We start from the raw sequence: 21,688 nt of genomic DNA on the forward strand, positions 1-21,688 counted from the left end.
GGAAATATCTGCTCTGCTGCGGTGCTCTCTCTAAGTGGACATTTTTATTTTACATGGGAAATGACTTGCTAAATACAGATTATTATTATTATTATTCTTACTAGATTCCTTGTGTGCCTCTCAGCCTTGTGTTTATATAATCTGGCTATAACCAATGGCTAAACTCCACAAAAGGAAGATAGCTTAATGTGTTTAGTAAAAGTCACAAGAGTGTACTTACAAACTAAAAAATGAGCCTTCTGAAGGTCGAGAATAAATGTAAATATTTGTAAGGTTTGCGGTTTTTATTTTTTTTGTTAGTTTTAGTTTGGATATTAAAATGTTAAGATGCCTCTCTCTTTAGCATAAGTGACACACATCTGCTGGCATGTACATCGGTGGTGGTGCATGTTACAGTGGTTACCAGCTTCCAGCCTCACGCTGGCATCTGGTTATTAGGTTCTCAGCAAAACACCAGCTGTTCTGTCTTCGCGCAGGAGGGACAATGGCCCATTAGATTGCTGGGGTCTCCATGACAAGTGGCTGTGTTGTCTGTGGATAATTATAGCTGGGGGAGATAAGTGCTGAATTGGATATATCTGGTAATTCGCTAGATGATATGATCGCATGTGTCTTACCTTAGTGTGGGCAGCTAGTCTGGATTTGTGGAGCTACCACATAAGCTGGTACATAGGGTACCACTTCCTTAAAGCCTACCATCCTTCCACCTAACCCATATTCCCCTCTCTCCTCCCGACCCCTTCTCCCCCCCCATAGGCATCAACTGACTCCCTTTGTGCCTGAGTCTTGTTCACCCTCCCTTAGGATGTAAGCTCACTTGAGCAGGGCCCTCTTCCCTCCTGTCTCCACACCTGTTCTTCTGCTCCATCCTTACTGCATTAGCCTGCCTGGAGCCTCTGAAGTTTGGTATTTATTGTTTATTGTTCAGTAATGTCTTACCCTGTATAGTCTACTGTTTTGTACAGTGTACGGCGCTGCGGAACCCTTGTGGCGCCTAACAAATAAAGGATAATAACAATAATAATACCACAAAGTCGGGGCATTCACAAAAAACATGAAACCTGGCCCCACACTATTATGCCTTTACTACCACTGGTTCCAGGAACCTGCATTGTTTTGAAGCCCCTGTATAGGTGATCAGGGGCAGTGTCTGGGTCTGATTGCCTGACATCATTGCTCTGTGTTTGCCAACTTTACTTATGCAACCAAAACTCAATTTCTAAAGCAAATCCCATTAGAGAAAGCGTTGGCTCTATCTACTCAGGATGCTGATTACTGCACAGATGTCCGTCCTCTCTGCTGAGTGTGCAGGCCTGTGGTACGAAGGGGGAGGGCCAGGTGTTGTGTATGTGTTCTCCTGACCTCTGCTCCATTACACTCATTTCCAGCATTCACCACTCGCATGCTCCCTGGCCCTTAATGTCACCGTGCTTCATTAGAAGTGAGAGGGTTCTCTTATCTCTTGTGTGCTATCAGCAAATTCTGTATTTCTCATTTCCATCCCCCACACATTTCCTGGAAGCTATCCAATATTGTGTATTGTGCAAGGATTGTGGTAAAGAACAGAAAGTACTGAACTTTCTGCACGCTTGTGTCCAAGCAATGGCTGACAAGCCGTGTGATTAGTTATATACAATTATATGTGGCAAACGCTCCTCCAACCTTTAAATGTCTCGTAACTTACCGTGTATGGCTGCAAAACTTCACCTGAACACACACATTGTAGGTCATTTGTATTATAAGCCCCTTAATGTACAGCGCTGTCAGGTCTTGGTGCTTTATAAATAATATACTGCAAGGGAGGAGCTTGCGCAGTACTCAGTAAATATAATGAAATGGTCTAGACTCTAGACACTACAGTCATGGCCAAAGGTTTTGAGAATGACACAAGTATTGGTTTTCACAACGTTTGCTGCTTCAGTGTTTTTAGACCTTTTTGTCAGATGCTGCTATGGTGTATACTGAAGTAATATTACAAGCATTTCATAAGTGTCAAAGGCTTTTATTGACAATGACATTAAGTTTATGCAAAGAGTCAATATTTGCAGTGTTGACCCTTTTTGAAGACCTCTGTAATTCGCCCTGGCATGCTGTCAATCAACTTCTGGGCCCCATACTGACTGATGGCTGCCCATTCTTGCCTAATCAATGCTTGGAGTTTGTCAGAATTGTGAGGTTTTGTTTGTCCACCCGCCTCTTGAGGATTTACCACAAGTTTTCAATGGGATTAAGGTCTGGGGAGTTTCCTGGCCAAGCACCCAAAATTTTGATGTTTTGATCCCCGAACCAGTTAGTTATCACTTTTTTGCCTGCTCCATCATGCTGGAAAAGGCATTGTTCATCACCAAACTGTTCTTGGATGGTTGAGAGAAGTTGCTCTTGGAGGATGTTTTGGTACCATTCATTATTCATGGATGTGTTCTTAGGCAAAATTATGAGTGAGCCCACTCCCTTGACTGTGAAGCAACCCCACACATGAATGGTGTCAGGATGCTTTACTGCTGGCATGACACAGGACTGATGGTAGCGCTCACCTTTCTTTCTCTGGACAAGTGGTTTTCCAGATGCCCCAAACTATCAGAAAAGGGGATTTATCTGTGAAAATGACTTTTCTCCCGTACTCAGCAGTCCAATCCCTGTACCTGTTGCAGAATATCAGTCTGTCCCTGATGTTTCTCCTGGAGAGAAGTGGCTTCTTTGCTGGCCTTCTTGACACCAGGCCATCCTCCAAAAGTCTTCGCCTCACTGTGCGTGCAGATGCACTCACACCTGTCTGCTGCCATTCCTGAGCAAGCTCTGCACTGGTGGTGCCCCGATCCCGCAGCTGTATCAACTTTCGGAAATGGTCTTGGTGCTTGCTGGACGTTCTTGGGTGCTCTGAAGCCTTCTTCACAATTATTGAACCTCTGAAGTTCTTGATGATCTGATAAATGGTTGATTTAGGTGTAATTTTACTAGCAGCAATATCCTTGCCTGTGAAGCCCTTTTTGTGTAAAGCAACAATGATTTTCCGCAGGTTTAGCGAAACGCGCATCGGCGTTAATGCTGTCTGCATCTTTTCTCATTGGTTACTAGGCAGCTCTTTTACTATAGATATATCGTTCCTATAGACTCACAGTTAGCTTGGAGTACACTATCAGGAAGCTAGCAAATCACTTCCTGTATTCTTGGCTTTATTTGAAAGTTTTATGGGAGAAACTTAATATTGCTAAGAGATATTCTAAAGGATTGAAGATCTATTGAAATGGATTTTACAACAATAGAGAGGGCATATAAAGGGCTTCTTTCTGCTATAAATTTATTGGGCACTTATTAGGGTGCCACTATCCCTCAGCTTCCTACATCCAATTTTAATCAGCTAACAGACTTGGGTTTACTGAAGCTGCACTTATGATAATTTACAGAGCACTGTTCATGAAACTATATAGGAGAAATATTCGGTGCAGACAGTTATTTTAAACTCACTTTAGTTCATGCACTTACATATTTTATTTTGCTAATTTTACTATGGTTTTTAAAATATATTTAATAAAAGTTTATATTTTACTTTTATTGTTCCTCCTTGATTATCATACTCAGAGTTGATAGTGCACACCTATTAGGAAACTTCTTCTTGTCTTTCTCTGCTGCCATTCCTGAGCAAGTTCTGCACTGGTGGTGCCCGACCCCGCAGCTGACCCAACTTTAGGAAAACTGTCCTGGCGCTTGCTGGATGTTCTTGGGCGCCATGAAGCCTTCTTCACAACTACTGAACCTCTCTCCTTGAAGTTCTTGATGATCCGATAAATGGTTGACTTAGGTGCAATCTTACTAGCAGCAATATCCTTGCCTGTGAAGCCCTTTTTATGCAGAGCAATGATGACTGCACATGTTTCCTTGCAGATAACCATGGTTAACAGATTAAGAACAATGATTTCAAGCATCACCCTCCTTTTAAAGCTTCCAGTCTGTTATTCTAACTCAATCAGCATGACAGAGTGATCTCCAGACTTGTCCTCTTCACTCTCACCTGTGTTAACGAGGAAATCACTGACTTGATGTCAGCTGGTCCTTTTATTTCAGGGCTGAAATACAGTGGAAATATTTTGGAGATAAAGATCATTGTAATTGGAAAGAGGGACTTTAAAATGAATTGCAATTCATCTGATTACTCTTCATGACATTCTGGAGTATATGTCAACTGCCATCATAAAAACTGAGGCAGCAGACTTTGTAAAATATATTTGTGTCATTCTCAAAACTTTTGGCCATGACTGTACAGCAGTAACAGGCAACAGGTGTCCCTCCAAGACTTCACCTGTAGCCCCAGCTCATCCCTGCTATATGCCCTGTGGGCAGGGGCTGGCTGCCAAATTTTAACCCAGGGGGCAAGACTACGTAGCAGCCTATTAGGAAGATTTTAAGTGAAAAAAAAATCAGGTAGCCTAGTACCCAACCCAAAGACGCTCACTATGGTACAAGCCTCGTGTGCCAACCTAGCCAGCCTGTGTCTGTTGGCCCCTGCTCATTATTATTTCTTCATACTCCACTGTGGTTCGGCTCTTGTTCAGAGGTCTATGGTAATGTTGCGGTATTTTTTTACTGATTAGAGGACCGTACAAATACTGTGTCAAATCTCTAATCACTGCTACAGCATTCTTTCCCCAACTATATTTATCAAGTCCCCGCCCCCTCCTGCCACAGTCCAGGAGTTAAGGATATCTGTGTTTGAGTACAGATGACTTCATTAGTGTCTCAGTCATTCTGATTCAGTCACCTGTGCTCAAGCATAGATATCCTTAAATCCTGGCCTGTCAGGAGGCTTGAGGTCTGGAGTTGTCAAACACTGCACTCTATCTCATCTACGTAGATGATCTACCTCTCAAACTAACATCTTTTCTGTAATGACATGCTTCCGATTTTCCACTTGCTGCATGTTACATTTGCATTAACCTGGGATGAATTAATTAAAGCTGGGTACATCCAACAGTTTTTTTTTCACCCAATTATCTTGCCAATCACACAATCAACAACCGTCAGGTCCGAGATTGCATTAGTGTGTACCCATGACCATGTTTTATCGTACCAAAGCACATGGTGTCGTTTGATTTTCTAAACTTCCTAAAAATCGCTATCGACGATGGAACAACGTGGGGCAAATGTGTGAATTCACTCACGACCCCCAGTGTTCATTGATCTCTATAGCGTGTGCAGAGTCACGATCTTATCAGCAGATGGTTATTATGAATGGAGAGCACAGATCTGAAGGTGTGTACATATGCATCAACTCATCGGGGATTCAGTTGTTGGTAAAATTGTTACAGAAATCACATTAATTTTATGTAGTGTGTACCTAGCTTAAGTTTAAGGATTCCCCCCCCCCCCCTCCCCCTTACGATAACTCTTTAGGACCAAGACTGTTACAGAGAATAAGTGTAAAAAGCAGAATCGGACTTATACCACTGTAAAAAGGAGTCAGGTTGGCAAATTTGAGATATGCTCACAACATATGGGGGCAAAGTATATGATTTCCAGAGGAGGGTTTCCAAGGGTTTGATTTAGGAACAAACAAAAACAAAGTTTGGTTTAGTGACAAAGCATTGCTTATTCACAGAGTGTGAGATATTATCTAATAGCTGGTCATTAATATTCATGATGTTACAGCCAGTGAGTAGTAATTAAACTGAAGTACTATTGAGTGTAAGCTGACCGCACCAAAACGCCAACTGGTGCAGAAGTAAAAACGTGCGCCAGATATGACTGCCAGCTCTGTGATTGCATATCTGCCAACATTCACCATGTAATACTCTGGAGAGAGTGATCAAGTCATTGTCGGCCCCATCTTGCTACAACACTAAAAGCTGCACGCAGAATAGACGATGGAAGTGCACTGTAATAACATTTAAAAAAATAAGCTGTACAATAACACCCCCCCCCCCCCCCGTTAATATTAATCCCTGTTACGTACTTCTGACTACCTTGGCAATTTATACCACTCTACCAAATGAATATTAATGTCCTCGTATACTCAATAAAAATAAAAAATATTAAAATGTGGCTTATAGTTACTCATCCAGAAACTGCAGAGGGGCACTGGTCATTTACTTACTACATTTAATATATATGTCAGAAAAACATTAAAAAAAAAGTAAGATTAGTGGCAGTGGCCATTTTGTTGTGGCCAATGTTCATTAAAACAGTTACTCATGAGAATAAATCCCTGCACTGTAGACAATGTGCTGTAGTTTATTCAATGCAGAATCTGTCTGAGAGGTTCCTAGAACCCGTCAGGTCATGTGATTGGAGCGTGTGGTGGTCTCTGGGTAACTGGACCCCTGCCATGTTACCCCTGAAGTGAGCAACCTGGGATTGCTGTAAGGTAGATTTCCATCCCCCTAGTTACCCATAGGATTACATTGTGGGGGCGGAGCCTATAGTGACAGATATTCATTACATACCTACTCTCCCAGAAGGTCCGGAAGACCGCTTCCCGAAGTTCCCGCCCACTTCTTTAGTGAAATGGACATAGGATGCATATTGGACAACATAATACCTAGACCAGGCTTGGCTAACCTGTGACACTCCAGGTGTTGTGAAACTACAAGTCCCAGCATTCTTTGCCAATATATAGCAGCTTATTGCTGGAAGGGTATGCAGGGACTTGTAGTTTCACAACACCTGGAGTGTCACAGGTTAGCCAACACTGGTCTAGGTATTATGTTGTCCAATATGCATCCTATGTCCAGTCTGAAATGATTGCCTTTGCAACTCTACGCTAACTACACTCACTTATTTTTGCCCTACTGCAATTACCTGTATTAGTTGAGCAGCGACCTCTAATATTTTTTTTATTGCTCTTTTCCTTTAAAAAAAAAAAAGGTAACTTAAACATCAATTATTTCAGATAGCTGCAATAGTAATAAGGAGAAGAGCAGTTTGCTGTGGGTGAACGGGGTCTCGGTGGATCAGCGTATGTCTGCATGAACTTTACTGCTTGAATAATATATTAAACATGAAGTTTATTCAACGTACTTAGTCCAGGCCCGGTCGGATCTTGGCAGCCCTGTGTGGCTTCTCAGTGCTGCTGTTGTGACCTTTTAAACTTTTCCTACTTTCCCTGGCCCAGAGCGACGGTTCCAGTAGTTGATTTGGTTACTGTTTAATGGCATGAAACACCTCTCGCTGACAAATTCTTCACCAACCCAGAAATATCTGTATAACTGTGACGGTATAAGCCAGTGTTGGCTAACCTGTGACACTCCAGGTGTTGTGAAACTACAAGTCCCAGCATGCTTTGCCAATATATAGCAGCTTATTGCTGGAAGGGTATGCTGGGACATGTAGTTTCACAACACCTGGAGTGTCACAGGTTAGCCAACACTGGATAAGCTAAGGCCAGGGTTTGGTAATCCTGCCATTTAAAGCTGGAATGTGTGCACCTATATTCAGAGGCTGCGTTCTCATGAATATTACTTAGCCAATCGCTTCGCCAGTAACCAGTGACCTCGCCGAGGCGCCTGATGAGAGAGGACCTCCCCCCGAAACGTTGTATGCTTTCCTGTGCTTGCATCATAAACATACCCCTCATGGAGATGAATCACTGACGTTTACCTGTGTGCAGCATTTGGGGAAGAACTACATTTTGGTTTGCACCAAGGAGTTAGTTGTAGGTGTGGTTTAGCCCTCAAAATGGCCGCCACCACTCCATGTAGGTGACAGACACACTTTAATATGGTCCACAATAAAATGGTGTCTCTTGATCACAGTGACAACAGAAAGACCTGGTTAATTTGTACTTATGAGGAGGATTTAAAATGCCATAACCATCAGCGGTCTCCGTTTAGGCCCACAATAAAGCGGCACGGATATGCATAGTTGCACGTATCTGCATTTTAACATGGGCTGAGTACAGTAAGGGCATATGCCAGTAATTGTGTACAGAGGCAGACCCGGATGGAGATGTAGATACCCCTGTTTTTATGAACGGCCTTTTGAGCGTAAATTAGGACCAACGTGCGTCCAGCTCAGGCCCATTGTGAGATATTTGTATAATTCAGCAGAATTTTCATGTAATAAAGCCTGATTAAATGCAGCTTGCTATACTCAGTTACAAGAAAACACAGGGTAAATTACATTTCTAGTAACCCAGGGGTTTTGAACAACTCTCCTTGACTAATCGTTGCCCACCATCAATGGTGGTAATGGAGCAGAATATCCGGTACACATCCAATCACAAGAGACCATGGGATGGCAAGTGGGATGGGTTGGGAGCTTGGCTGCCTGATTTGCTGGAGGAATCCCACTATTTGTTTAGATGCTTCTGTGATAAATATGAGACTTGTACTTTGTGTCATTTATATCCGCATGAAAGCCTCCAGCAGCAGGGTCTGTTCAGCTGGATTAATGATCAATTACCCCAACCTGCTAGCAAGTCCCTCGTAGTCAGCAATTCTACCACTGACCCCTCCGCATCCCGGAGCTCTCTCCACTCAGTGCAGAGAAGTCGCAGGAAGAGAACCATGGAACGAAACATCACCACGTCTCAAGACCCATCGCACCAGTTCAACATCTCCGATATTATCGTCATCGTGGCTTACTTTATGCTCAACGTGGCCGTGGGGATCTGGGTAAGAAGATGTCTTTACTGTTACTTTATAAGGAATTACTCAAAGTGACTTTGTCAACGTTTCCCAGATTGGCCTGACTGATTTATACTTTGTACCAATGCCGCTTAGATTTGTATATTTAGGTGTTGTATTTTATAGATCTGTTGTGTTAATGTCATAGCTTTCGACATGGGCCGATTTTTTTACCCTGGTTTCCCCCATAATATGGCATTGTTCAGTAATGAATGCGCATGATCTTACTCATTGAGGGGCTCATTTCAAGGTGGATGCGTTTGCGCTCCGAACGTACATCAGAAAAGACGCACACTAAAAAAGTGTGTATATGTTGGGTCGTACGCATCTCAAGATGCATCCAGCTTAAAAACGGTAGCATTTGCATCAGACTTAATAAGCATATATACTTTCTTATGATGGTAAAGTGACTTAACAGTTCTCCTTGCGTTCCCCTATTTGTACACAATATAATTACGTTATGAAGTGTCATGTACACAAGAGAGAATAGTGTCTTGACTGTTATTAATATAGTCGCATTTTCAATACATAGGGGCATATTCAATTGTTGGCGTTACAGCCAAAATTACCATCATTACAGTAATAGTGCGCATAAATACCGTTATTACGGTACTTTTCTCGCTGGATTTCAGCTCGCGGCTCAGGGAGCTGCGATCCGGCTACTATTGCCGTAATAACGGTAATAGTTTTTCTGCGGTTGAAACCGCCAACAATTGAATATGCCCCATAATGTCATTAACACCTGTTGTTTTCCGCTTTAAAAAATGAAACAAGAATCTTCTTCCCTAAATCGTACAAATGTAAATGGCAATGAAGTAATTCGTATAGATGTCCGCTATTTGGTTTACTATAGCCGCAACGCAAGTGATTTAAGTATCGGCAGGAGGGGTCAATCAGCCAATCACAAGCGACTAGATTGTGCCGTTGATGGTCATTATCATTGCATTGGATTATTACTGAGCGTTGTTTTGGGGCCACAAATCCTCTGATGTTTCGCCAAATGTTTGATATCAGCGGTGGTATTGCAGTGCGTGCGGTTGGAAGTTATAGCTCTTCTTAGTTTAGTCGTTGACAAAATGGTTTTATTCCCATATATCAGCAAAGGATTATACTGTGTTATCCATTGATAAAAGCTGGAATACAGTGAAATTATAGTCACGCACTTTACTGACTAATAGAACAGACTTTAGTTCCAAACTTTCAAGACTTTAAGAGCTAAAGTAACTCAAATCTATTCAGTGAACCAATAAAGGGAATCACTTTGAGTCATAGGTCTATAATAGTTATTTTATATTATGTGACCTTGGTGGTAATCATTAGATTGGTTCTAATTTGACAGTAATCCATATTAGTTTATAACCCAGTTTTGTCTATTCATTGGTTCAGATGATCTAGAAATTATATTAATATGACTCTGTCCAGGGGTTAGTTGGAACAGAGCAATGTTCTGCAGATCTCTACAGAAGTTAGAGAACTAAGAACCTATGTGTATATAAAGTAACGCTCTGCAAGACTGGAAGAACAAGAGTCAGATACATTGATTTTTACTGGTTGAGCCATCGGTGTTCCTGCGTTCCCATTGTTCCCCACCATTGTCCGATTAAATCTTTTTCCTCCCAATTAAGTTTTTGGGTCCGATCTATAAGCCTTTGTGCCTTCGTTGCTTCCCATGCATGGTACCCACCAGCACTGAATTTTGACAGTCAAAATAGTGGCTCTTAGTTAGAAAACAATTTTTGGTAAAATTACAACATCCTGATGCTGTTCAGTAGTCAGATTTGGGCATACACATGCCCAGTTAGCACTGTCGGATAAACCTTCATGGTACGGCCAAATTTAACAGCCAACAACCATGATCAATATCTGTTTGTTCCCACTCAGATGATGTTTGAAAGCAGCAATTTTTATTGCAGCGTATGTAGACTGCTTTAGAATTACTTCAACCATGTCAGGTACATATATCAGCTGTCTGTGTTTTCAGACCCGCCAACAAAATCTTTTTCAGCAGTTAAAAAATGTTCTGTTCCCAAACTTTCCATTTAATTTCCTCTTGCAGTTATCTGGGCTGAGATAGGTTCAGTTCATTAATTCAGCCCAGGTTATAGCCATAGAAAAATAAGTGTGAAATGTAGGAACATACCGTTTTCTAAGGAGGGTCAGTAATTTTTTTAAATTTTTGAGTTAAAAAAGTATAAGTATAAGTTATATCAAAAAAACTAATGTGCAAAAAATGGCTATGATTTCTAAAAACTGCACCGACAGTTTATAAAAAGAACATCCTCCAAAAAGCTCTGGCTCTTTTCAACAAACCCTTACCCCCTTTCCCACTGAGACACTGGAAATTGACATTTCCGGAGAACTCTGCATTATACCTATAGCGCTGTACTCTGCGCCATGCTTAATCATTCATTCATTCGCAAAAGGCTTTACTAATGCCTCTCATAAAGACTCATTTTCAAACTACTAAAGTGTAAAAGTGTAGATCAAAAGGAGAAAATACATAAACATCGAAACTTACAATTCCTTATCTCTGTTGTGACAGAATGCAGCAGAATAATGGATCATACCCCAGTCAGATCGGTCTCTGGGTAAAATGAACACCTTTGGCTTCAGTCTCAGGGATTTTAAACAACATTTTTTCCCCCCTGCATATTTCTTCCTTATTACTTTTTATACGGAAACATCTTTGTGCCTGTACATTCTAGAAATATGATTTTCCCTGTAATGAACAGAGCATACATTTACCTATGTGTAGATATGAAACATAATTATAAAATATTGATTATTTGGATAAATACTTATTTTCTATATATTTGCTAATAAGTTGCTCTCTAAGGTCAACATTTGATGTACCTATTCTTCCTGATGGTACATACCTACAGAGATCATCTCAGATATGAATTATGGACAATATTACTTTGATGAGGATAATTTTTATTTGAAAAAGTCGATCAGACCATGTTCTCTGAATTCAGTATGGATAGTCAGAAATTAGTACCTGACATGTAAGCTGATAACTGTGCTGACGAGACAAGCGTATTGACTAGATGTTGTCCTCTCCCACTATGGGATAGGAAACAGATAAATGGGTGATAGTACATCCAGCAAATGAATGAGGAAGCTATAGGATAATTTGCATTAATGTCTCATTTTATAGGTATCACAGGTAATGATAATCAGCCAAGAGGTGGCCTAGATCAGATGGATAACTAACTGAAAATAAAGGATTGATGGATAGGAGCACATATTTTTCCGTGAAACACATTGTTGCATTGTAGGGCCATAAAAACTGGATAGGCATCTTCCTGAAAGTGTTGGGTGTGTAATATAAACCTAATTTCTGACCCTGGTGATGGCTTATTTACTCTTAGGAAGCCAAGCTTGATATCCCAACTCCATAATAAGACAAGTAGCTAGACCATCTTTAGCTACTGGGCCAAGACACAATCGCCATAGGACAACGGTCCAATAAGTCGCAAGCCACTGACGCCAACACCGGTTTTTCCTTTAGACCCAGCAGCTAAGATGCTGGCGCCCAGTTCTTGGGGCTACAAACATGTTTTCCTCTGGGTGCGGAAAGGTCTCTCTCTTCCTGAGTCCTATCTCCTGGGTCCTCCAGCCCATGCTTCAGCTACTCAATCCCCAGTAATGTTACATGACTTCCTCTATTTGAGCCCCACCCGTGTCCCAATTCCCTGCCCGAGCAACAGGTGTCTTTGCTGAGAAACAAACTCCTCTCCTTTTGTCTTTTCATCCAGCTACTGTATCTCTTCTGACGTGCCACAAGGTCCACTGATTGACCTGCGCTTGTTAACCTTTTATGAATCTATTGTCCTTTCCCAGATCTCTGTCTGTGGTGCTGATTATATTTGCAGGATTTGTGAGCTTCCTGCCTGGTGAGCGCAAGCTTAGAGGCCCAGACTCCCTTGCAGAAATATACCGGGGTGTCTCTCCCACTCCCCACCCTAGGTCGGCTAGCATAAATCAGCGGAAACTTGGTAGGTTCACATATAAATCAATGTGGATACAGTTACCTCCAAAGCCAATCCCTCCAACCCGATACACCATAAATAACAGGTGGGTAAACCGTTTTCAGCTGCCAGGGCAAGACACAATGACCATAGTGCAGAGTACGACAAGCAGGGGGTACTAACATTTAGGAGGTCCATCCTACAACACAGCATCATTCACATTGATATAGACATGTATCTTCAGGTTACTGGGCTGAGATACCTCTTTCCTTCCAGTGAACAGACAGAACCCGCACCAAGTGTACTTGGTAGAACTTTATCGTGTACATGCAGAATAGAAGTGAAGATAGATATCAGTTCCTCATAGACATGGTCTCCAAGTCTCTTCAACAAAGAACAACTCCCCTATATTTATATCAAACCATCAAGGTTCTAAGAGCTTTGCCTTCATAGTGAAACATCTGCACTACCCAACTCAATCATTTTATATCCTCTACCTGAGCGACATTGTTCAGCTATTGTGGTCAGTGGAGACGGCTATATTATTATTATTATCGTTTATTTGTAAGGCGCCACAAGGTTTCCGCAGCGCCGTACACAGTACGAACAGTAGACTATACGGGGTGAAACCATACAGAACAATAAATGCAAAGTACCAGTTCTCCAGAAACTCCAGGCAGGCAAATACAGTAGAGACGGAGCGGAAGAACAGGTATGGAGACAGGAGGGAAGAGGGGCCCTGCTCATACGAGCTTACATCCTAAGGGAGGGTAAACAAATCAGGCACAGAAGGGAGCCAGTGAAGCAAAGGGGGGAGAAAAAAAGGGGCCAGGGGAGAAACAGAAGAGATGAGAGGTTAAGTGGATGGTTAGTAGGCCTTGAGGAACAGGTGAGTTTTAAGTGCCCGCTTGAAGGAGCACAGATTGGGTGAGAGACGGATGGAGCGAGGGAGGTCGTTCCAGTGAAGGGGGGCAACACGGGAGAAGTCTTGGACTCTAGAGTGAGAAGAGGTGATCAGAGTGGAGGAGAGGCAGCGATCATTGGCTGAGAGCAGGGAGCGGGCAGGAGTGTGAATGGAGAGGAGGTTAGAGATATAGGGGGCAGTAGACTGGGAGAGAGCCTTGTAAGTGGTGGTGAGGAGTTTGAAAAGGATTCTGTAGGGGAAGGGGAGCCAGTGTAGGGCGTGGTAGAGAGGGGAGACAGAGGAGGAGCGGCGTGAGAGGAAGATGAGTCTATAGATTGTTTAATGCTAAATAATGCGACCAGTGGTTACATAATAAGAGTGAATACAAGGAGACTATAACACTTACGATAAAGCTTTATTGGGGCTGTTGAAGTGGATTTAAAAAAAAATAAAAAAATGAAAGAACACTGAATAATGGACTCATATAAACCTCGTCCCAATGACTTGTTCTTTCTCTTTCAGTCTTCATGTCGTGTCAGTAGAAACACCCTGAGCGGATATTTCCTAGCAGGGAGGAATATGGCCTGGTGGCCGGTAAGTATATAACGTAAAATCTTTCAGAACCCACAGGGCTTTGTTTGTTTTAGTTATTTTGGGGGAAAAAAGTGTCTTTAGCCAGGGAATCTACAACAATGTATTTTTATATTTATTTTGCTTTCATCGTTAGGAGTAGGATTGAAGGAAATGATATAATATTGTACTGATACACTTGGGTTTTGCAGAGATTACAGGAAGATTCATGCAACAATGGGAACACCTATTCCTCAAACCCCCGATTTAACTTCCCCCAACCCCCATGGTATTCCTGCCCTCACCTCTATTGCTGCAGAACTCCATGGCCCTAAGCTACCCTAAGCTTTATCTGCATAAAATAAGTAATTAAAGAAGAAAATAATTACCATTACCAGTAGTGTCAGTAATTATAGATGGGAATTGCTCGCTGAAAAATAAATGTAAGATGTTGAGACAAAGGGCCGGGGCCTTTCTGGCTTACCCACAAATCCAGACCCGATTCCCTACATACACGAGAAGAATGGGGGTAGATTTAACTGGGGGCAGCACGTTGGCTCAGTGGTTAGCACTTCTGCCTCACAGCACTGGGGTCATGAGTTCAATTCCCGACCATGGCCTTATCTGTGAGGAGTTTGTATGTTCTCCCTGTGTTTGCGTGGGTTTTCTCTGGGTGCTCCGGTTTCCTCCCACACTCCAAAAATATACTGGCAGGTTAATTGGCTGCTATCAAAATTGACCCTAGTCTGTGTGTCTGTCTGTGTTTGTCTGCCTGTCTCTGTCTCTGTCTGTCTGTGTGTGTGTGTTAGGGAATTTAGACTGTAAGCCCCAATGGGGCAGGGACTGACGTGAGTGAGTTCTCTGTACAGCGCTGCGGAATTAGTGGCGCTAAATAAAATAAACGGTAATGATAATAATAACTTGCTCCCCCCTAATTAGATTACTGTAATAAGTAGCTGGGGAAACTGTTTAGCTGAAGTGTATTATGGAATGGGTTAACGCACAAGTCCTGGGAATTACATCTGTAAGGATTCACAGCAGATTTGTAAGATGGATTAGTTTGAGCTTTTTGGCTTTTGAACTTGTTCAGCTTCCTGGCACAGATAACCTGTCTGGTAACAGAGAGACACAAATCAAGCGTAAAAATCTGCGCCCTCTGGTGGTGAAACAAAAGTACTGCATGTGCAGCTATCAAGTCTGGATATCGCTATGACTGATGATCAAACAATTATTTATTAACTTAAGTATTTACATAGCGACAGCAGAGACTGTTGAATATTTCACATCAGTTCATGCCGCAGTGGAGCTTACAGTCTAAATTTACTACCACACAAATACACTCACTAACTTTAACCTCCTGGTATGCTTTTGGACTGTGGAAGCAAACCGGAGCACCTGGAGGAAACACATGTGAACACGGAAAGAACATATAAACTCCACACAGATAGGGCACTGGTCATGATTGTGGGGCAGCAATCTTAATCACTGTGCCACCGTGCCAACTCACCTTCGTGTAACAACGGCATGGCAAACATTGGTTCAGTCGCAGCAAGGAACTCTGGGTACTGACCTTTATCAGTATGGTATGATTTACAGCTCGAATTGTAAAGTTTGATCATTTCAGCACTGTTTAGCCTTTGCAATTATTTATGTAATCAGTGGGTTTAAATGGGATGGCCAATCGTGAAGATATAATAGGTCTTGCTCTGATCTATTTAGCATTGCAAAAACAAATGGTGGATATGTGAGCAGGTTTTGAAAAAATTAAATAAAATAAAAAATCAAATGGACAGTAGCGGGCACTGAAGATGCTAACAGGGAAGTTTATGCATTAAATCAGTCTCTGTGACTTCAGTTAAAGGAGCTTTATCTATGAACAGGGAGGGGAAACTAACAAATGATAAAAGAAAATGTTTAACACTCACAGTTTACTATATTCACAATAGCACAGTATGGATTACCCCCAGCCCCAAACCCCCTCCCCTTACCCTGGTACAAACAGGGTCTTGGGTGCTATAAGATAAATGTGTTACCCCTAGTTTCTCTGTATCACATTTCATGTTACTAATCAGCCCACGTCTCTCTCACACTTAGATTGGTGCCTCTCTCTTTGCCAGCAGTGAAGGCTCTGGGCTGTTTATCGGACTGGCGGGCACCGGAGCGGCAGGTGGCATCGCTGTTGCCGGCTTTGAATGGAATGTAAGAGAACAGACGGAATGCCACGCTGGGGTGGCACAGTATTGTCCCAGTGAATGGACAAGAAAAATAATCTGCAGAAAATCTTTTTGTTTTGTTCTTTTTCCTCATGGGGTATTCTCGCACATCTCTATGGGCCTGTCCGCCTGGACTGTGGGGGTGTTAGCTGGTTTGTATTGTAAGGAGTACCTGTCATGCAGAAATCTAGGATGAATAGTGCAGGCTGATTAAAAAGCTATTTGCAATGTATTGCAAGTTATTAATACACAACATTTTGAGAATAATCAGCTATAAAAATGTGCTCCTCCCTCCTAGTTACTGTTAAATAGAGCTGGTTTTGTTATGTCGTTTATTGCAGCGATAGACACCTCCTGTGGCCATGATTTACCACTAAAGCCTCACCTAGCATCTGAGCGACACTCTGGTACCCCAGCCATTCAAAAGTGCTAGGCACCTACCCGCTGTGCGTGGACACGCCCCTTAAAATGTGACCACGCCCCCATTGTGACATGGACACCCCCACTATCCTGATGTCGGGTATACATATGTGTGACCCAGCGTGTCGGCTCACGTAAGCTCAGTGGAGATGGAAGCCTGGTCTTTTACTTCCACTTGGTGTAAAAAACATTTTTTAAACTAATTATTTTAAAATAATTCCCACTCGCAATTATGCTTTATTTAAACAAGAAAGCGTTTTTTTAAATTGAATATCTTCTACTATCTCCATCCAAGTCTTGCCAGACCCTTCAGGGGCAAACACAGGATTTGTAGAGGGGGGTTTCCACACCACACCACCAGTGTGCGTGACCAGCATGCATGGGGGCGTGGCTATAATATTAGACAGTGCTTGGCTGCTCTCCAACTCTTCCTATCCCCATAATATACCTGGGTAATGCTGGGTGCACTACTGGTAGGTGCACGCAGCTCTCCCTTTTCAAGCAGAGCCATGTGAAGCGGGAGGAGGGTCCAGCCACCTCAATTATACAGTGCCCCAGGCTTGGAGGGGGGTTTTCAGGCACTAGAACCCCCTCCCCCCCCCCCCCCCCCCCCCCTCGGTTTGCCTATGCCCTTGTCCAATAGGCTAGGTGTCTTTTAGAACACGCCAGGTATACGGGTAGAAAATAAGGACTGAATCGGGATCCATGCTCCGGAACACGTGAAATAAAACTGTATGAATGCCCCATCTAGATTTTTGGAGTGGAAAAAGGAGTCAGATGAGGTTGTAGTTCAGGCAGATCTGGGGTGTTCTCTAAATCATCGTAATTGTCCAATCAGTAATGTTGTGTCGTATCAAAAAACTGTTTTGTTTTTAAATAAATATCACAACTAACCTCATTTTATGGACAACCCCAATCCCCTATATATCTGCAGTGTAAGACTCGCTCTTCCCCATCTAGTAGTATTAATCATGGTGTGTTTGGTACAAGTGTTTCTGCAGTACGAGCGGTCACTTGTTTTATCCATCAGAAAGAGCCATAGGTAACAAGTGGTGATTGCACAATAAGATATGTTTTATAATGTGCATTTATTATCTTACAGGCCACCTATATCTTACTGGCCCTGGCCTGGATCTTTGTGCCAGTTTATATCTCCTCTGGGGTAAGTACTGAGTGGGTGTGCTGCCAGCGTTGTGTGCCAGGTGTGTGTACAGAATGTGGGTGTCATTGTTGTTTCTATGTCCTGTGTCATGTTAGGTGTCACCAGCTATACTGCACCCTGGGCACAGGACTTTGTAACTATGCCCTGGTTGTCATTTTGTGCCACACCCTGTTTAAATCACACCACGCCCTCCTTTCACCATGCCCCTCCATCCTTTCACAAACCTAGGTAGGTACTACAGGATTGGTGCTGTGCAGCTGTCCATATATACAGAAAACATATATATTGTGACATTGTGCCCTTCCTGTAGGTAGTCTGTGCCCCCCTGGGCCCCTGCTGCCCGTCCCTGGGTGCCCTTCATTGTGATACATGTATTTGCCTGTGACAGATCTGTAGCTAGTAACAAGTGTACACGTGTAGGGTTTCCAGCTCTGCCGTGTAAATCCAGACACATGTATAATACACTTTTGCATAGTTGCCAACTATTTGAATGGCATTTTGTTAATGCTGAGGTGACGCCTCTAAACACGTCACACGTGGTATTATATGGACAACTATACATTTCATTGCAGGTAGTGCGCATGCATGTGGCGTGACCCTCTAGTATAAATGTCAAGCACGCAGCCTACATACTTCTTATGTGCCCTGATTACACGGCTCTGGTACTGCTGTATTTATCCCATTAGGGAAGAGTGGTATATATGGTAACATGAGATCTTATGCAGGAAGACTGGCAGTGCGGTCTTTTAGTGGTGTGACAGTGCCCCCTCCTGGTTGATTGAGGGTACACCAGGCTGTAAACAAAATAAAAATAAATATATTTTTATACAGTTTCTGGAGTAAATTGTACTTAGTACCCAGTGGTTATTTTGCCCAATAGATGCCCTTTAGGATTACACTCCCATTTATGGCTAGCACAGCTATACTGAATATCAATTAGAATAAACATCAAGCAGGTTATTTCTGAAGATCAGGCAGATACATTGGTAGCTACCTGTCACTATACATGAACTTCTGTGTTTCTAGGTAACAGATAATCGTTAACATGTTTTACAATTTATCGTTGTATCTCAGCCACCGATGTGCCTAACCGAGGCAGCTGTCTTGGGCAGCAGGTTTTACGAGACAGATAAATTAAGATAATTAATGTATAAAAGTTTGTTCAGTAGACAGGGTGCGAATAGTCAGTGACAATGTCCTCTCATCCTTCAGATTGTCACCATGCCGGAATATCTACAGAGGAGGTTTGGGGGGGAGAGGATTCAGATATATCTGTCTGCGCTCTCTCTACTGCTCTCCGTCTTCACCAAGATTTCCGTAAGTACCTGTCCTTCTGGTCCATCGTAGGGGTGATCAGCTTAAAGTGGGCATTCCCTGACACATGCCTTATATTTATAGGGTTTTGCTAGTTGACAGTGCTTTGGCGTTTGCTGCTTTTAATTGATCATTCAAGTTTCTGGGATAATAGAACTGTTTCTGCTGATCTTTCTGACTTGTTGAGTTCTGGAAGTTCCGTTGCCCCATTGACCCCGGGACCCATTGTCCAGGAGCTGCTTCCTGAACCCCAGCTGCCATGGGGAGCAATAGAAATGTTTATAGCGCTTTTGAATGGTACACGTCGCAGTAACGCTACATCACTGGGTTCCATAAGAATATTTTGTTGGGGAACACGATACATGTCTCCCCACTCTGCTCTCCTCAGAATACCCCCTCACCTCTGGGCATGGGCTGGCTGGCAAATTTTAGCCCGTGGGGGGGACGAGACTTGGCTAAGCAGTCTATTAGGAATATTTTAAAGGAAAAAAATGCAGGTAGCTCAGTGACCTAGCCCAAGGTAGTACACTATGGCCCCCAAGCCAGCCAGCCCCTGCCTCCTGGGGCCAAGAGCTGCCCCAATCCTGCTACAGCTAAAGCTCTGCCCTTCGTCACTATATTCCCTTCAGGTCTGAAGGACTTGCTTGTCTCCCCAGAGCGGGTATCTGTGGTGTAACGACACACAGCAGAGGATCTGGGTAGGCTTGGCATTCCGTAACATCTGTCTAGAGGGATGAATTAGATTAATCTACTACATCAAAGAGAAAATGATCACGCATAGACCCACGCCCTGTCGTCTGTCAGATACTGGAACCGATGCCAGCAAACTTGCCTTAGCGCTTTTTGGGGAAATATAGGTCATAGGAATTTCCTGTATGTCACCATCATCCACCTTGCAGCCTATACTAAGGCAAGTCAGGATGTAATGGGCAGGAAGCGAAGGGAATTTCTGAGAATCTATTCCCTATGACTAATGTTCTAAGAGTGCAATGTCGTGGCGTTTAAATTAATTAAGCACAAATTAAGTTACAGCCATAGCCGGGGGACCCTCTGAAACAATCGCATCAGTTAATGGGAGGCCACGGGCCACTGACCCTTGGCCAGTTTCAATATAGGACCATGCAATGCTTTGTGCCTCCACAGGGGGGAGCTGTAGAGATTACCATCTTACAATACTACCAGTGAACTAGCCGCTGTCACTTACAAAAGCTCGTAAAATGCTAATAGTGTTTCTTCAAATCACCGTTTAAATTGTTAACAACTCCGAGGTAATGATTTAATTGTATCACAAATAAACATCATTTATTCTATCATTTTATTTCTCATGTGGGTGACAAATTGTTACACAATTTCCGCTGTTCTGTCTCTTTCTAATAATAAATGTATTGTTTTAACCTATTTCTGAGATTAAGGGTAATGTGTGGCCCTTTTGAAGGTCAGAGGGCCAACACTACAAGTCAGGTCACCCTCCTGGCTGGAGGGGGCTGCTGGGACTTGTAGTTCCGCAACAGCCAGCATAGCGCAGGTTACCTCTCATGTAATACACATTGTGTGCAGCTGATGAGGTAGTTCCAGACATGTTTGTCTCTATTCCGTAGGACAGACAATGAGGTGTCTGATGACCCGATGATGACTGTCTGTGATACAAAGGCTCCTGTTACTGTTTACATCTTGTCCTTTCTTCCCTTTTATTTCCCACTAGTCCACCTCTTGTTTTATTTCGGGGTGTCTGCTCACGCCCTGCTGTGGCATCTAGATAGCTTTTATTTCACGCCAGAGGCCTGTCCTATATTCCTGTGCACGCCATTGTCTCGTGTTTCTTTCTGCGTTACTGAGAGTTTAGCTGGGTATTTATAAATTGTTTATAAACAAAGAGAACATTCGTGGCATATGTCCGTGACGGCCCGCTCCTGTCCGGTCACACAACAGATACTTCATTTATCTTCTTTATACAAAATAATAAAGACTGCAATTACGTTTATTGGCGTTTATTACCTCAAGCACCTGGATCAGACGCTCAAAGATCTTCCACCCTCCCCCTAAACTGCTGTACCCAAAACCAGGGGCGTAGGAACGAAAATGTTCATGGGAGGGCAAAAGGCCAAGGACTAGTATAGGGCTTGAAGCCCATTTTCTCGCTTTTGGATCTCAATTTATAACAGTTGTAACAGTGACTGTAGAGATACAAAGACTTCCAATCCTATGTAAATTTTTGTCAGCGTCTTAAGGGTTTCATTGTTTATTTTACGAATAGCAATTTATACATTATTAAATAAATATTATTATTAATATTAACTACCAATTACTACAATAGCTGTTAGAAAGATAAATTTAATTGTTCATCTTAAAAATGTACATTTTTCACAGTCCTTAACCTAGTTTTTATTCAGATTTCATTGACAGCTGTATCTCATGTTTGTTACTGGACGCACGAAATTCAGTGTAAAAGCAAAGTGAATAGTTGTTCATCATCAATGCAGGTTATTTATTAAATGATTATGAACAGAACACTAAGG

The 21,688-nt window shown here is 42.6% G+C and overlaps 1 protein-coding gene across 1 annotated transcript in view; it reads left to right on the plus strand.

The window, feature by feature from the left end:
• The first annotated feature begins 7,811 nt into the window (after positions 1 to 7,811).
• SLC5A10 (solute carrier family 5 member 10) overlaps positions 7,812 to 21,688 on the plus strand; it is a 94,948-nt gene continuing 81,071 nt past the window's right edge. Inside the window, exons 1-5 of the mRNA XM_075179245.1 lie at positions 7,812 to 8,606; positions 14,016 to 14,087; positions 16,158 to 16,262; positions 17,799 to 17,858; positions 19,071 to 19,175. Coding sequence (XP_075035346.1) covers positions 8,172 to 8,606; positions 14,016 to 14,087; positions 16,158 to 16,262; positions 17,799 to 17,858; positions 19,071 to 19,175 — 777 coding nt within the window. The 5' untranslated portion in view covers positions 7,812 to 8,171. The remainder of the gene's footprint in view (positions 8,607 to 14,015; positions 14,088 to 16,157; positions 16,263 to 17,798; positions 17,859 to 19,070; positions 19,176 to 21,688) is intronic.

Source organism: Mixophyes fleayi, chromosome 7, assembly GCF_038048845.1.
Source record: "Mixophyes fleayi isolate aMixFle1 chromosome 7, aMixFle1.hap1, whole genome shotgun sequence".
In the NCBI taxonomy this organism is placed as follows: Eukaryota; Metazoa; Chordata; class Amphibia; order Anura; family Limnodynastidae; genus Mixophyes; species Mixophyes fleayi.